This window comes from Vanessa cardui, chromosome 29, assembly GCF_905220365.1.
Source record: "Vanessa cardui chromosome 29, ilVanCard2.1, whole genome shotgun sequence".
NCBI classification, from domain to species: Eukaryota; Metazoa; Arthropoda; class Insecta; order Lepidoptera; family Nymphalidae; genus Vanessa; species Vanessa cardui.
The window spans coordinates 3,764,587-3,781,122 of record NC_061151.1 but is presented as its reverse complement, the minus strand read 5'-3'; the positions used below and the strand labels follow the sequence as shown (position 1 = coordinate 3,781,122).

Below are 16,536 nucleotides of genomic sequence, written 5' to 3'. Positions count from 1 at the left end.
TATTTTAAGAATACTAGCTGTGCCTGCGACTTTATGCGAATTAGAATTAAAAAAAAATATTTTTGTAGTTTAAGTTACTTCTTATTACATCAGCTATCTGCCAGTGAAAGTTCCGCCAAAATCGGTCCGTTCCAGATAATAGTCGCAACCAAATAACAGACAAAAATTGTAAAAAAAAATATTTTGGTAAATGTACCGCGTATAAATACATATGCATTTAGTTAAAAGCGTAAAGGTTTTTTAATATTACAAATATACACTCCGATTTTATTATATGTATAGATTTATATTTGATGACCTCCATGGTCGGTTAGTGTGTACACTGATTTTCATGGATACGCCTCTCCGAGGAATCGACTAGGGTTCGATTCCCAGCCGAGTCGATATAAAAAACGATCACGATTAGTTTCCTATGTTGTCTTGGGTCTGGGTGTTTGTGGTTCCGTCGTTACTTCTGATTTTCCAAAACACAAGTGTAATAGCTGCTTACATTTGTATCAGAGCAATGTATGTGATGTTGTCCAATATTTATTTATTTTGTTTGTATATTAAAAAAAGCGTATTTTTTCTCTCTTAAGAGTGGTATTGTTATGTTAAATTTGAATGGTATGAAACGGAAAAAAATAATACAAATCGGTTTATAATCGGATTTCTCAGTCGAAAACATTTAGTAAAACAATTAAACATTAATTATTAAAACATAAGATCGTTTTATAATCGCGGACAAATTAATACAAAAAGCGTAATCAAAACAAATATTTAAGAAGGTAACACTTCATCCATTTTTTATTACATCAAGGAAACAACCGCTTACCTTACGATAATTAATTCTTGTTAATATTTTAGTTAAACTGATATTATGGTATTTTTAATTGAAAGATCATTTTCATCATGAGTCGAGATGGCCCAGTGGTAGAACGCGTGCATCTTAACCGATGATTGCGGGTTCAAACCCAGGCAAGCATCGCTGATTCATGTGATTAATTTGTCTTTATAATTCATCTCGTGCTCAGCGGTGAAGGAAAACATCGTTAGGAAACCTGCATGTGACAAATTTCATAGAAATTCTGCCACAAGTGTATTCCACCAACCCGCATTGGAACAGCGTGGTGGAATATGTTCCAAACCTTCTCCTCAAAGGGAGCCCAGCAGTGGGAATTTACAGGCTGTTGTTGTTGTTGTTGTCATAACGTAATACTAACTATATATCACCTCTATATAACCCTATGCCATTGGAAGTATGAAAAAAGATAAACATATCTCAGATTTAAGTAATATATTTCATGAGATCTTCCAAACGATGATTTCGAATTCAAACCCAGGCAAAAACTGAATATTCATAACCTTAATTTGTGTTTATAATGCATCTCGTGCTCGGCGGTGAATGAAGACATCGTGAGGAAACCTGCATGTGTCTTATTTCAACGAAATTCTGCCACATGTGTATTCATCGCATTGGAACAGCGTATCAGAATAAGTTTAAGACATTCTGTAGCATATAAATAAACTACAGAATGTCACAACGTACGTACCAGCATTGCACCTTTGCGAAGCTGAGGCCAGTTCTCAATGAGTTTAAAATAGTAAGCAGTAAGTTTGTTTATAAATACGTAACAATTATCAGTAATCTTGCGTTGTATTACGATAATATTTGATTTTACGGTCGAATGCCAAATGTTCACGCCTGTCATAATATTATATAATACCCTATAAAATTATATTTCTAGTTTTATATAACATAGAGTTATTGGTTGTTTAAGATAATTTATTGGTTATTTATATAATAACTAACGACACGCCCTGGCTTCGCACAGATGCAATTCTTATCATAATCATTATTATTTTATAATAAATAATATATTAATAATAAATATATATTGTGCATGTAATACATATACATATAAACCTTGCTCTTGAAACACATAATAAAAAACCGCATCAAAATCTGTTGCATAGTTTTAAAGATATAAGCATACACAAGTACAGACAGCGGTAAGCGACTTTGTTTTATATACTATGTAGTGATATGAAATACTAAAAACTTCTCTTTAAAAGTTTTATATATTTTGCTTTAGTAGTTTGGTTAATAAAACTTTACGAAAAACGTCATCTCATTAAGTGCATAAAATTCCGTTGTAACGGATTGAGGTTAGGATATGAATAGTTAATTTTTAGCGTCATTTCAATTTTAATTACTATTTGTCTGTAGCTATTTTGAACAAACACGGGTAATACTTTATTCAAGGAGGCTTTTACAGGCACTTTTGAATCATTTAACAACTATATTGAGTGAAGCGATCTATTTATGTTGATAGGTTTCGACTGAGTCTCCTATATCGCGAAAGTATTTATATAGAGATAGGAGATTATGGATATACATGCTTTTATTATGTATATGTCACCGTAAGATTACAAAATTCGTTAGATTGCAATCTATCTCGTCAGGGGGCACGTAACGTTCAACCAATCAGCGCGCGAGATTCCGTTCTACGCTTGTTCATAATTTGACCGCTTCCTATCGATAGATAACAATATAGCGAATAATGATGCATCAGATTGCAGTTATATTTCACGGTTCACAATATTTCGACAGTTTACAATCTAACGAGATAGATTGTAATCTAACGATGTTTGTAATCTTACGGTGACAAATATATAGGATGATCGTATTTGCAACAAATGGGCTAATCATTTATTACGTGAGATGGTTTTTAGGAGGGGGGGGGGGGGTCGACCATGTCTCATGTTTTCTTACAACGGAATGGGAAGGAGTTTGGATAAGATAGCCAGGGGTTTTAATTCGGATGCGAGCCTTTAAACCTTTGAAATTACAAATAAACATTTAAAACTATTGTTACTTTGAGTAGCCGAAGAAAGACCACAGTGGCGTGCACTTGGAGAGGCTGATGTCCAGCAGTGGACAAAAACGGGCTGATGATGATGATGATCTTACTTTGAAAATTAACCAAACGTATATACATTATTTCCGTTACATGCTAAGTTAGTTATCCGGTAAGTGTGAGCCTACCTTTACAAGAACAGCCTTCTCGTGTATATTTATAACATTTAATTATGTTTACTTTACGCAAGAACGAGGAATCGTTGTTAAATATTTATATTTAATACACATTTCTTAATATCATGTTCATTTGACGAAAGTGTTAACTTTGACACTTACGAGTTTTTATAAGCTAGCTGCACCCGCGGTTTCGCTCGCAGCAAAATCAAAACCAAAAATAAAAAATCCGAAATCAAAAATCAAAAATATATATTCCTGTAGCCTTTTACAGTTTTGAATCGTCATTTACCAATTAAGTGAAGTCACCGCCGGTTCGGAAAGTAGATTCTACCGAGAAGAACCGGCAAGAAACACAGTACTCTTTTTCAACATTTAAAACATACAAAGTAGTGTTAGTGTTAGCCTTTTTATCATGCTATCTGAAGCACAAATAATGCTCTGACTTCTATAAGAGCTACTCAGAGCGCGCGCAACATAACTTTGCCGTTTCATAAATTCAAATCATTTGTAAAAAATACATTGGTAAAGAAGGCACGTTATATATTATATTAGATAGAAAAGCGTGGAATTAATACTTGTTGACTTCTATGTTGTTGTTATTGTTATGTGTTGTCTTGTTCCTATAATTGTATTTAACTAACATTTTTAAATGTTGAAAGAGAGTAACTACTGAGTTTCTTGCCGGTTCTTCTCGGTAGAATCTATTTTCGCAACAGGTGGCAGCTTCACTTAGTTGTTGCACAAAAAATGCGACTTTTCCAAATACCGGGAATTTATATTCGTTTTTGATTTTGTATTCGCTTTTCTCGCCCCACTTTTATATTCCGAACGCTCCTATTGGCTTTTGTTTTAAATATAAAATCTTTGTTAAATCTTCCTGCTAATTACTCATATGTAAACATCGTTAGACAACCTGCATGTATCGATATAAATTCTATCAACATAAAAGGAGTTCTTATATTTCAATTAAAAAAAAACACAAATGCCATAGAAACAGTCATGATAATTAAAAAATAATAACGTGATCAGACTAATTAGCGCCGTCTTTCCGGGTTAATTAAATTCGCATGTAAAATCTCCATAACTATTGTCAACAGATTAATCTGTTGATGTTAATAAGGTCGGACTATAATTAATCAATTATATATGTATGTCGAGATGGTAGTAGCTAGCATATAGTATATGCACAGACCCTGAGATACTATTGGAGAACAATATTTTCAACCGACTTCAAAAAGGAGGAGGTTATCAATACGTCTGCATTTTTTTTTTTCTTTTTTTAGATTATATAATGTGTATATAATGTATGATCTCTATTTTACGATTATATTTTTTGCTATATTTGGAGTCGGTGTCAGCTCTTAATAATATACTGTGCCAATCAAGACACTCGTATCGCTTCTTTCTTTGGATTGTAGAGGCGCGTGCCCGTGGCTGACGCCGGCTCCAAATATAACAATAACTATAACTACGTTATATAATTGTAAATCGACTTAAAATATTTTTCATTTCATATTACTTAGGAGGACTCTAAAAATATGTTGAATACGCAATTATTTTTATTACTTTTAGTACATCTTTATTTAGTTTAAATTAGTGTTTTGTTTGAAGTCGGTTTTTCTTTTTGTTATTTTTTTTTATGTTAGAATAGGAAAGTAGATAAAGCAAGTTATAGTTTTATTTGTGTTAACAATCACATATTTATCCTATATTTATTTATTTGATCTGAATGTGCCCTAGGGAATGTGAAAGGGAGGTCTGGTTATATAAATCATAACTCCACCGCAGTTCTTGGTGGTATGGCTTTGCGCAAGCCTGTAGGTATCACCCACTCATCAGATCTATCAGTACTTAGTATTGTTGTGTTCCGGTGAAGAATGAGCCAGTGTAACAGGCGCAAGGGACATAACATCTTAGTTCCCAGTTAGAATCGGTAATATTTCTTACAGAGTCATTGTGTATGGATGATGGTGATCACTTACCATCAGGAAACCCATATGATCAAAAAATTCTGCCAAATGACGTCGAAAAACAAAGCCTTGTTTATGGTTAAGATGTGGGCTCTTTGTTGTTTTATTATTTTGGCTGAAGGCTCGGCTTCGAACATTTGATTGCGTATAACTGTATCGTAAGGTTACTGACCTAACGTAACCTATATTTGTATAATTGTAATTATTCTGATGCGGTGTAAAAAGTAAGTAATTTTGCTGCGGTGTAAAAGACAACAAGTACAGTCGGGGTAAGAAAAGGTTCGCCACCTTAAGATCTATTTTCGTGTGCTCAGTACGAGCGATAATCTGCTTTACCGATCGAGAATGACATATTGCGACGCAATGATTCGATGTTTAGATTCAAAAGGTACTAAAAGTTTAAGACTTGATAAAGGAATTAAATTGAAAACTGACGAAGGTTTTCTTACTCTGACTGTACATCGAATAAAGATCGGCATTACAACAACAACAACAACCTGTCAATTCCCACAGCTGGGCTAAGTCCCAACTCCATTTGAGGAGAAGGTTACGACGAATATTTCACCACGGTACTCCAATGCACATGTTGGATTCCCATGTGGCTGAATTTTGATGAAATTAGACACATGCAGCTTTACGATTTTTCCTCGAGATGAATTATAAACACAAATTAAGCACATGAATATTAAGTGGTGCTTGGTTTGGTAATCATCGGTTAAGATGCAGATGCGTTCTACTGGGGCATCGCGTTAGTTCAGAGTTAGCTAGTTGAAGTGTCCTGGAGTTAAATAAATAAATAAATATGGGACAGCTTCAGATACATTACTCTGATCCCAATGTAAGTAGCTAATGCACTTGTGTTATGGAAAATCAGTACTAACGACGGTACCACAAACACCCAGACCCAAGACAACATAGAAAACTAATGAATTTTCTACATCGACTCGGCCGGGAATCGAACCCGGGACCTCGGAGTGGCGTACCCATGAAAACCGGTGTACACACTACTCAACCACGGAGTTGTCGCCTTATTAGAAGGCATCTGTTAATTAATCAAAACATATATAAAAAAAATACGATTTTATTGTTAAGAATACACAATTGATATTGGAGAAAAAATAGATCAATGTTTTTAAATAGATTACCTTATAAGTTATTAATAAAAAAAATGCAATTACTATCAAGTTACAAGAAGACGGATGCTTGTTAAATATCTTGAATTAATCTTAGTTATCTATTATTTAGTTATTAACATAATTACTCTTTTGAAGGACAATATATTTATATTACTATAGCATTCTATTACAAGTTAAATATATAAAAAATGTAGGTTAAAAATAACAGTTTAAGTTGATTTAGTTTTAACAAAAAAAATATTATTGTATTGTATTGGAGTTATACTCCTTATTATATCAGTTATCTGCGAGTGAAAGTCCCGTCAAAATCGGGCCAGTCGTTCCAGAGATTAGCCGGAACAAACAGACAGACAGACAAAAATTGTTAAAAATCTTATTTTGGTATATGTACCATGTATACAAATATAATATACAACGAGTAAAAAAGGGCTATTTTAATGTTACAAACAGACACTCCAATTTTATTATATGCATAGAATTGTATATATATAAGCATTTCATCTTAAAAATTGTCATTTACATATAGCCATATTTTTTTAAGAGAAGTATATTTTGGTAAATTGTTTCACTTATTTTCATATTTGTAGTTAGTTGAATGTTAGTTTCACATTTTTCCGTTACGATAAGTTGAAATGTAATGATTACGAAAGGACATACCTCCGTCCGCGCATTCGGTGAAGTTAATACAAAAAAACGCCATTGTGTAATGTGTGTATGTCCACATTCATACATTTTCGCGGTAATCGCGGCCTCCATTTGTATAAACGTTAATTTGTGTACTTTTCTACACACATGTTAGCAATTTCATTCATCGTTTTGATTATGAATTACTTTCCACTGGTAAACTTACGTTATTGAAAAAGTATCCATCGAACTAAGGGTTCTTTTATGTAATAGATATATGCAAATGGACCTAATGGTAAGTGGTCACCATCGCCCATTGATATTGACGCTGTAAGAAATTATAAAAAATCCTTATTTACAAACTAAATTCAAATAAAACAATTAACGGAAAAAAGAGTTAAATTCATAAATACAGAAATATTTGTAAATAAGTTGTTATGTTTGACTACCTCTGTGGTCGAGTAGGTCTCGGGTTAATCCGGCCGAGTCGATGTAGAAAAAGTTCGTTACTTTTCTATGTTGTCTTGGGTCTTGTTTGTGGTACCTTCGTTACTTCTGATTTTCCATAACACAAGTGCGTTAGCTACTTACATTGGGAACAGAGTAATGTATGTAATGTTGTCCAATATTTATTTATTATTTATTTATTTATTTATAATATAATTTACAAGGTTTGTTTTAAAAGTAAGTGCGACAAAAGACATGTGTCTATTTAATTTTGTCGTTTAATTTATGATAATAATTAAGTCGCATATTTTGCAATAGAATATTTTATGCTAATATCGATACGACTATTTCCTATTTGATAACTTCTAATTAGAGTTAAACTTAAATTGCTCTACGAAATTTAAATTTATCAATATATAAACGCATATTAAAATACCAATGTATTCCTGAACAAGGTACATATGGTATCGCACAATCTATAATATTATAAATACGAATTCTGTCTGTCCGAGCCTAGGTGAACCAGTGGTTAGAACGCGTACATATAAACTGATTATTGCGGGTTCAAACCTAGATAAGCACCACTGAATATTCATGTGCTTAATTTGTGTTTATAATTCATCTCGTGCTGCATGTGTTGAATTTCATAGAAAATTTGCCACATGTGTATTCCACCATTGGAACAGCGTGGTGGAATATGTTCCAAAAAAAATAACCTCAAAAAGGGAGAGCAGGCCTTAGCCCATCAGTGGGAAATTTACAGGCTGTTGTTATTGTTGTTGTTGTCAGTCTGTCTGTCTGATTACTTGACGACAGACAGACATACAGAGTTACACGTTTAGTATAGAATATAGAATTATATATTGATGGGTTGATTTGATTGGTTGAATTGACCTCTCGTCTTATATCAGGATATTCATTAGTTCTTACGCGTTCTAAATTTAAATTAAATTCATTTTTCGAACGAAAAATAATATATATTGGTGCAATTACACAGGATGTGTTTTTTACTTTAGTATATGTTTATATGATTGAAACATGTAATTATATATGACATTTGATTAGCAGTTCCTACTAATGTAATATATATATATGTCTAATCTAGATATATGTGATAATCTAGGTCACGCTTATGAAGTAGTAAGCCTGAATGTGTTAACGCGAAAATTTACGAAATATACTTGAACCAAATATTTTGAACGATTTAATCTTAGCTATAATGAGACATACAAATAATTAGGTGGAATTATTAGTTCAATATAACAAGGAAAGCTTGTAAATTTCCCACTGCTGGACTAAGGTATTCAGTTAAAATTACAGCTGCCCAAAGAATAGCCAAAGCGGAATATATTGTAATGGTTCAGTATCTACAAACCCAGGTCTACACCCGATGCGTTCAGACGTAACCAGAAAGATTTAAGGTAATAACAATCCCACAACAGCCTGTAAATATCTCATTGCTGGACTAAAGCATTCTTCCTTTTGAGAAAAGGGTTAAGGGCATATTCCAAAACGCTGCTCCAATGTGGGTTGGTGGATTTACATGTGAAATTTCGTTGATATTAGACACATGCAGGTTTCAGAGCACGAGATGAATCTAAAACACAAACAAAGCACATGAAACAATGGTGCTTGGTTTGAACCCGCAATCATCGGTTAAGATGTAGGCGTTCTGACCACTGTTCATCTCGGACACATTATTATTAAACAATAAAAATGATATACAATTCATTAAGATATATCCATTAGCAAATATATATATTATGTCAATATAATATGTTAAATGTCCAAATATATTTCTCACGAATGGCAAAAGTCTGAGTTCGTTCGTTTTCATCCTTGACCGAGATGATCTGCAAATATTACATAGAAACGTTCGTAAAAAAAATTATAAATTCAAACGATTCTGACCTTTAATGCGATAGAAATAAATACGAACTTTCTAATTTATTTCGAACACTTCCTAAAACGCCGATATCGTTAAGTAATTTTTTAATTTTCATTCTCGTTGAGAAATTTTAGAAATTGTTCCATATGTTTATATTTATTATGTGTCATCTTGAATCGAATATTTGCCAATATCTGTTGTCAGCATGTGTTGGTGACAAGAGTTTACTGATTTTACCAAGTTGCCAATGAAATTGTTACAATCTATATTAATATTATAAATGTGAAAACAACTCTATCTGTCTGTCTTTCAGACCAAACCGCTGAACTGAATTTGATGAAATTTGGGGTGAAGCAAACTTGAAATCCAACACATAGACCACTTTTTGCCTAACATATAACAAGCAACCCCAAAAACGTGAGGGAAACCACGGGCGATAAGTCCTTCATAATTGTTCGTAAATTTCTGAAGAATTCCAATGAATTGCATCCTCAAAAATTCCAAACATTAGTAGTAAATCCTGGTTCCATTTATGTGCTAAGTTATTCTAGCAACTGGGTTCAGCTCTATGTTTGATCCAACTTAATTATCAGTAACAAGATTCCAAATTTAAGGTCCTACAACGGGGGTGACCCTCTCCCCATTAACACATACTACAATACAGAACTAGTATGTTCTTCTCATTTCAAATAAATTATTATTATATGCATTTTATATGATCAATCGATATATACTTACATAATATATGCGTTGAAATTCTTCTTTAAATTTTATATAAGATTTACAGTAAAATACAGGGTTATTGGTAATAAAAAAAATTAATTGTTCCACCAAGTTGTTCCAATATGGGTTAGTGGAATGCATATGTGGCAGAATTTTGATGAAATTAGACACATGCAGATTTCCTCACGACGTTTTTCTTCACCACTGAGCTCGGGATGAATTATAAACACAAATTAAGCACATGAATATTCAGTGGTGCTTGCCTGGGTTTTAACCTACAATCATCAGTTAAGATGCACGCGTTCTAACAACTGGGCCATCTTGGCTCTTTTGTAACTATCAACTATCAAATAAAAACAAAATACTTAATACTTTATTCAGTTAGGTTTTTACAAGGACCGTTGAATCATACTTTTACACTACTATGAACATAGGTTAGCACCGGTTCGGAAAATAGTTGCTACATATTACAAAATGTTCTGATATATGGGATAATCCCAGTAACTAATTTTACTACTGGCATAAGATAGGAGGATGAATGGATATAGAGGTAGAGGACCAATGAAACGATCGATGGATTTGAAGGGTGAGTGAGCCAGTGTAACTACAGGCACAAGGGACATAACATCATAGTTCCCAAGGTTGGTAGCACATTGACGATATAAGGATTAGTTAATATTTCTTACAGCGTCATTGTCTATGGGCCATGGTGACCACTTACCATCAGGTGGCCTATATGACCGTCCGCCAACGTATACCATAAAAAAATTGTTTTATGGTTATCATGATATTTGACGTTTTTAGAGTACTGTAATTACGTACTCACTCTAAATCACTATAATTACTACATAGTGTAAAACAAAGTAGCTTTCTCTGTCCCTATATCTACGTATGCTAAATCTTGAAACTACGCAACGGATTTTGATGCTTTTTTTTAAATTAAGAGTGATTCGAAAAAGTTTCTATATATAATACATGGAAAATTTAGTAAAGAAACACTGATAATTTTAAAAATTTCCACTGTTGTGTTATATCATTGAAACCGCGCTAAGCCGGGCCGAGTTGCTAGTAATAATGATAGCTGCTGCAAATGTCTTAAAGCCAACAAGCACCCAGTTGTAGGGTGTGTTATGTCCAAAATTTAAAACCTCTAAAAAGCAGAAGGTCTTAAAACCGCTTATACAAAAAAAGTGTTTTTAAGCAATAGTGGTTTTTATAAATAAATAAATGAATATGAGACAACATCACACCCGTTACTCTGATCCCGATGTAAGTAGCTAAAGCACTTGTGTTATAGAAAATCAGAAGTAGCGACGGCACCACGAACACCCAGACCCAAGACAACAAAGAAAACTAATGGTAATCTACATCGACTCGGCCGGGAATCGAACCCGGGATCTCAGAGTGACGTATCCATGGATACCGGTGTTCATAACACTCGACCACGGTTGAGATTTTTAAGACCTTCTGCTCATTGATGATCCACGACTTTACTTTACTTTAGCGAGGCATCTATCACTTCTTGGCGGAATGTAATTGCACTCTGGTTTAAGAGGGGCCGGACAAATGCAATCATCAATTGTATATGTTAATTGGAGGAAGATAAAGCATGTAAATCATAAATTGTTCAAAAAGAGTAACTACTGAATTTCTTGCCGGTTCTTCTCGGTAGAATCTACTTTCCAAACCAGTGGTAGCTTCACTAAATTGTAAAATGACGATTCAAAAGTGCTTGTAAAAGCCTACTTGAATAAAGTTTATTTTGATTTGTGTTTTTGGTTGGCAGATAAAACCGTGGTAAGGCACTAGAGTAGATATATAAAACATTTCGATTATTTGATTATCTGAAGCGTAACTTTTTCGGCTTGGAGTAGAGGCCACTTACAGTAAAAGTACACACCGCATCGAGCATCTCAAATTACGAAGCGTCCAAGAAAGAGACGGAAAATCAATTTATGTGTCAGAGAAAGAGATGCTAGATGACTCTTTCACTCCAAAATACATAAGAATTTATTTATTTAATTGTTCTTATTTCGAAACTCCTTCGAACCATATCGACAAAGGGATTGATTTTACAAGGAATCCAGAATAAACCGGTTTTAATATCAATTTAAATCTCATTAAGATGTAATGTCTAGAAATCTAGAGATCTTTTAGGCAAGGTCAGGTTAGCCCTTGACCGGAATGCCATGCAAATACTCGTTACAGTATATAATATTAGCTACCCGCCCCGGCTTTACACGTCTTCCATAATGATACTAAATATACTATAGAATCTTTTACACACGTGCTTTAGCTACTTACATTGGGATCAGAGTAATGTATGTGATGTTGTCCAATATTTAAAAAAAAATCGTGTTTCTTTACTATATTGTACACGTACTATATACAAAAACCTTCCTCTCGAATCATCAAATCAAAATCCGTTGCATAATTTCAAAGATCTAAGCATACATAGGGACAGACAGCGGTAAGCGACTTTGTTCTGTACTATATAACGATAATGATACATAATTAGTTAGGTATGGAGGCTTACCTTGGGGATCTATATGCTGGGCCATCTAGGTACCCACGCAAAACTGCGATAGTAAGTGTTGGGTTCCGTATGAAAGGCAATTGAGTTAGTTCCCAAGGTTGGTGGTGAATTGGCGATACTGATGACTGAACACTAACCAATGGTATATAAAAGACAAAAAGCACTTCTAACGAAAATTTTAATTAATAATCCTTGGTGGCAGAGCCTTGTGCAAGTCCGTCTGTGTAGGTACCACCCACTCAACAGTTATTCTACCGCCAAACAACAGTACTCAGTATTGTTGTGTTCCGGTTTGAAGGGTGAGTGAGCCAGTGTAACTACAGGCACTAGTGACGTAACATCTTAGTTCCCAAGGTTGGTGGCACATTGACGATGTAAGGATTAGTTAATATTTCTTACAGCGTCATTGTCTATGGGTGATTGTGACTACTTACCATAGCTTACCATACCTTAGGTGGCCCATATGCTAGTCCGCCAACGTATTCCATAACAAAATAAATCTTAACCGATGATTACGTGTTCGAACCCGGGCGAATACCACTGAAGTTTCATGTACGTAATTTGTGTTTACGATTCATCTCATGCAGTAAAGGAAAACATCCCAAGAAAACCTGCATGTTAAAAGAAATTCAGCCATTTATGTGCCATTCTGTGCGGTGGAATATACTCCAATCTGGCTCATCTAATCGAGATCATGCTTTAGCATAGCAGTGGGAAATTTACAGGCTCTTTATGAAGATGTTCTAACCGACTTAAAAAAGGAGGTTAACAATTCTGTACATTATTGTTAATACATCTTTGTCTGCACTAAGCATGTCTTGTGATGAATTTCTCATTATTTTAGGGAAACGTAAACATTATTAACTATGAACGCATTGTAACTGTTGATGTTACGCCCGCATTCACGCTCTGGTTAACAGGAAATAATATTTGAATTAATTACGCTGGCCGTCTTTCTAAATTGGGAGCGTTTTTTAAATAACGATTGTACTTCAAAATTTGCTAATCTTATATCTTATATTAATTATGTATTAGGTAGGTCACTAGTCAATACGCATTGGTACTGTTAAATACTGACCATCCTAAGTATAAGCTCATAACGCCATGGTTCCGAATTCGCAAAGTCAATAAATCCTTCTTGGAGCAAGGTATCCGTTTCGATAATAAAATTCCACAGACATTTTTAACTTTGCCGTTTCATAAATTAAAATCATTTGTAAAAAATACATTGGTAACTAAGACACATTATTCGATACAAGATTATACAGACGATAAAAAAGCGTGAAATTAATACTTGTGTGGATATATTACATACTTATATAATTGTATTTACATAATTAACATGAGTGTTTTTTGAAATGTTGGAAATACCTACTGAGTTTCTTGCCGGTTCTCGGCAGAATCTACTTTCCGAACCGGTGTTTGCTTCACTTATAGTTGTTAAATGACGATTCAAAAGTGCTTGTAAAAGCCTACTTTGATAAATTATATTATTTTGAATTTGATTTATGGAAACATTTCTGTATAAACATTAGTATATGGATCTGTTCGCTTGTAAGATGAAAATATATATATATATATATATATATATATATATATATATATATATATATATATATATATATATATATATTTAAATAATGATTGTTACCTCTGGATAGATTTGATACTACTATTCCTAGGAACAGCCATGAGGTTGTGACTCCTATGACCTCATGAATAAGGTTACTTTGTGATCTATACAAAATAATCTCAAAATACGTTCGAAAATATTCAATTTAAAAATTAAAATAAACGTTTAAGATAGTATTTTGCCAAAAAAAAACCTCAGGTTATTTCGAATTCAAAAAGTGCAATATGACATTTAAATTTAAGATCAAAAACCGTTGAGTTTCCTTGTAAATTTTTAAAATGTTGATTGGAAATAGCTGGCCCGGCATGGGGTAAAACCGACTCGTTACCCGTGACAGCCAACATCACGATGCTTGTTTATGACCCCTCCCCCCATTTTCGACTTATCCTCGTCCCCCGCATCTGGCGACCATTTTTTTAATTAGTATTCTCCAAATCATTAGACTTAAAATCAAGATTAATATTGTCGTATTTTAGTTTCATCTTAAAGAAACTTAGGTCTTAAAAAATGGAAATTTGAGGTTTCCTCACGAAGGATGAACCAACCCACAAAAACACAGTCACTCCTATGAATTCATATCTCGACATTTGTTATCCGAGCTAAATGTCATTGATAATATTAAAGTACTAATTGAAAATTTTTGTTTACAGGCATCGAATGTGTAACATCACATAATGGGCCATAAGCAATATTTGGCCGTGGGCCAATCGGCCCGGAACCGACTCTTCGGGATACCAAACAAGAAACCAGTGCCGCTGAATATGTTGATATCACAACAGGGGAAGTTAAATCATGGTAAGTTTTAAAGATATTATAAATACAGTTCTCATGTTGGACTACGCCTACTACTATGAGCAGAGATGGTCCAGTGGTAAGAAAGCGTCTTTTTTTACCGAGGATATTGGGTTCAACCCCGAGCAGCAAACAATATGATAAAAAATATGAATAGCATTCGTTGATAGCATTTATGATCTAAATAAATAATTCCTACCCTAGAGGGGACACCAGGTGATTCTTAGTACAAGGCAAGAGTTTGGGCTCCTGCCTCACACAATTGTACTTATTATGAAGGCCTATTAAAATTCCATCCATGGATGAGAATATATTTTTATTTATTATATATTTATGTAAGATGTATAATGATGTAATTGTAATCAATTAATATACGAATCTGATTAAATTGATAGAAAAGATTTACTAATGAATTTTTTGACGGTTTTTCTCGGTAGAATCTATATTTCATACTTGATGACTTTAAATTTGATTTAACGTTGTAATCCTTCAATCGTGCTTATCAGAACATATTTGGGTAAAAGGCAGTAACAGCCTGTAAATTTCACACTGCTGAGATAAGGCCTCCTCTTCCATTAAGGAGAGGGTTTGGTACATATTCCACCACGCTGTTCCAATGCGGGTTGGTGGAATGCACATGTGGAAGAATTTCGATGAAATTAGACACATGCAGGTTTTCTCACGATGTTTTCCTTCACCGCCGAGCATGAGATGAATTATAAACACAAATTAAGCACATATATATATATATAGTGGTGTTTGCCTGGGTTTGAACCCGCAATCGGCGGTTAAAATGCACGCGTTCTAACCACTGGGCCATCTCAGCTCATCTCAGCTATTTGGGTAAAATATTGAATTTAATACGATTTGAGTATGTAAATGTATACTTAAAGAAATTACTTGTAATTCAATGAACTATTTAAGTTGATCGAATTACGTTGATTCGACAATTTCGTAATCAGAATCAGTTTTCAATTTAGTCAAATAGCATAAAAAATGTAACGTCAAGAAAAAAAAATTAAGCCTGATAAGGTTGGGAAAAAAATTATCCGACGTGTTTTTTTTAGGTTATTGTGATTAAATTTAATTATTGATTATAGTTATTAATTTTTTTGGCCCCTTTATTTAATAGACATAATTAGGTACATATTAAATTATATATATCTAAATAAAAAACAGTGATCTTTGTACAGATATATACTAGAATCTTCTTCATAAGTTTAATGTATAATTATTTAGAAGTTTGATTAGGTAGGTAGGTCAATACAAAAATCGATCTATCTTTATTTGTATATAATATATTGTAATAAAAGAATTACTATTAAATAATACTTATAACACTCCCCAAAAACTTCGCGTTTATTCAAAGAAATTACGAAATTTATGACAGATTTTGTTTTGATTTCATTTAATTATAAAATGCAAGTCACTCATCTTCATTTGATGGTAAAATTATGAAACCTCTTTTAAATTATTTTTAATATCAAATAGCATTACTTCAGATAGAATGTTTACGTTTTCAATTTTTTCTTTAACAATCGTATTACTGCTCTCCAGCTAGCCAGTAACTTTCGCTCTCTAAAATGAATTATTTGTTAAATGCAAACAATTAGGTAAATCACAATCAAGATTTAATTTTCTGAACATAGGCTATAGCTCCTCAAAATAAGAGCATAATAGATTTTCTATATGCTATAATAGATATATATGCCATAATAACCGAAACAACGGCTTACGTTATTAATCTATGATCTATTAATTTGACGAC

The 16,536-nt window shown here is 33.4% G+C and overlaps 1 protein-coding gene across 1 annotated transcript in view; it reads left to right on the top strand.

The window, feature by feature from the left end:
- Positions 1 to 16,536, top strand: part of LOC124542042 (scavenger receptor class B member 1) — a 135,665-nt gene that overhangs the window by 33,714 nt on the left and 85,415 nt on the right. Inside the window, exon 2 of the mRNA XM_047119998.1 lies at positions 14,627 to 14,771. Within this exon, the coding sequence (XP_046975954.1) occupies positions 14,651 to 14,771 (121 nt within the window). The 5' untranslated portion in view covers positions 14,627 to 14,650. The remainder of the gene's footprint in view (positions 1 to 14,626; positions 14,772 to 16,536) is intronic.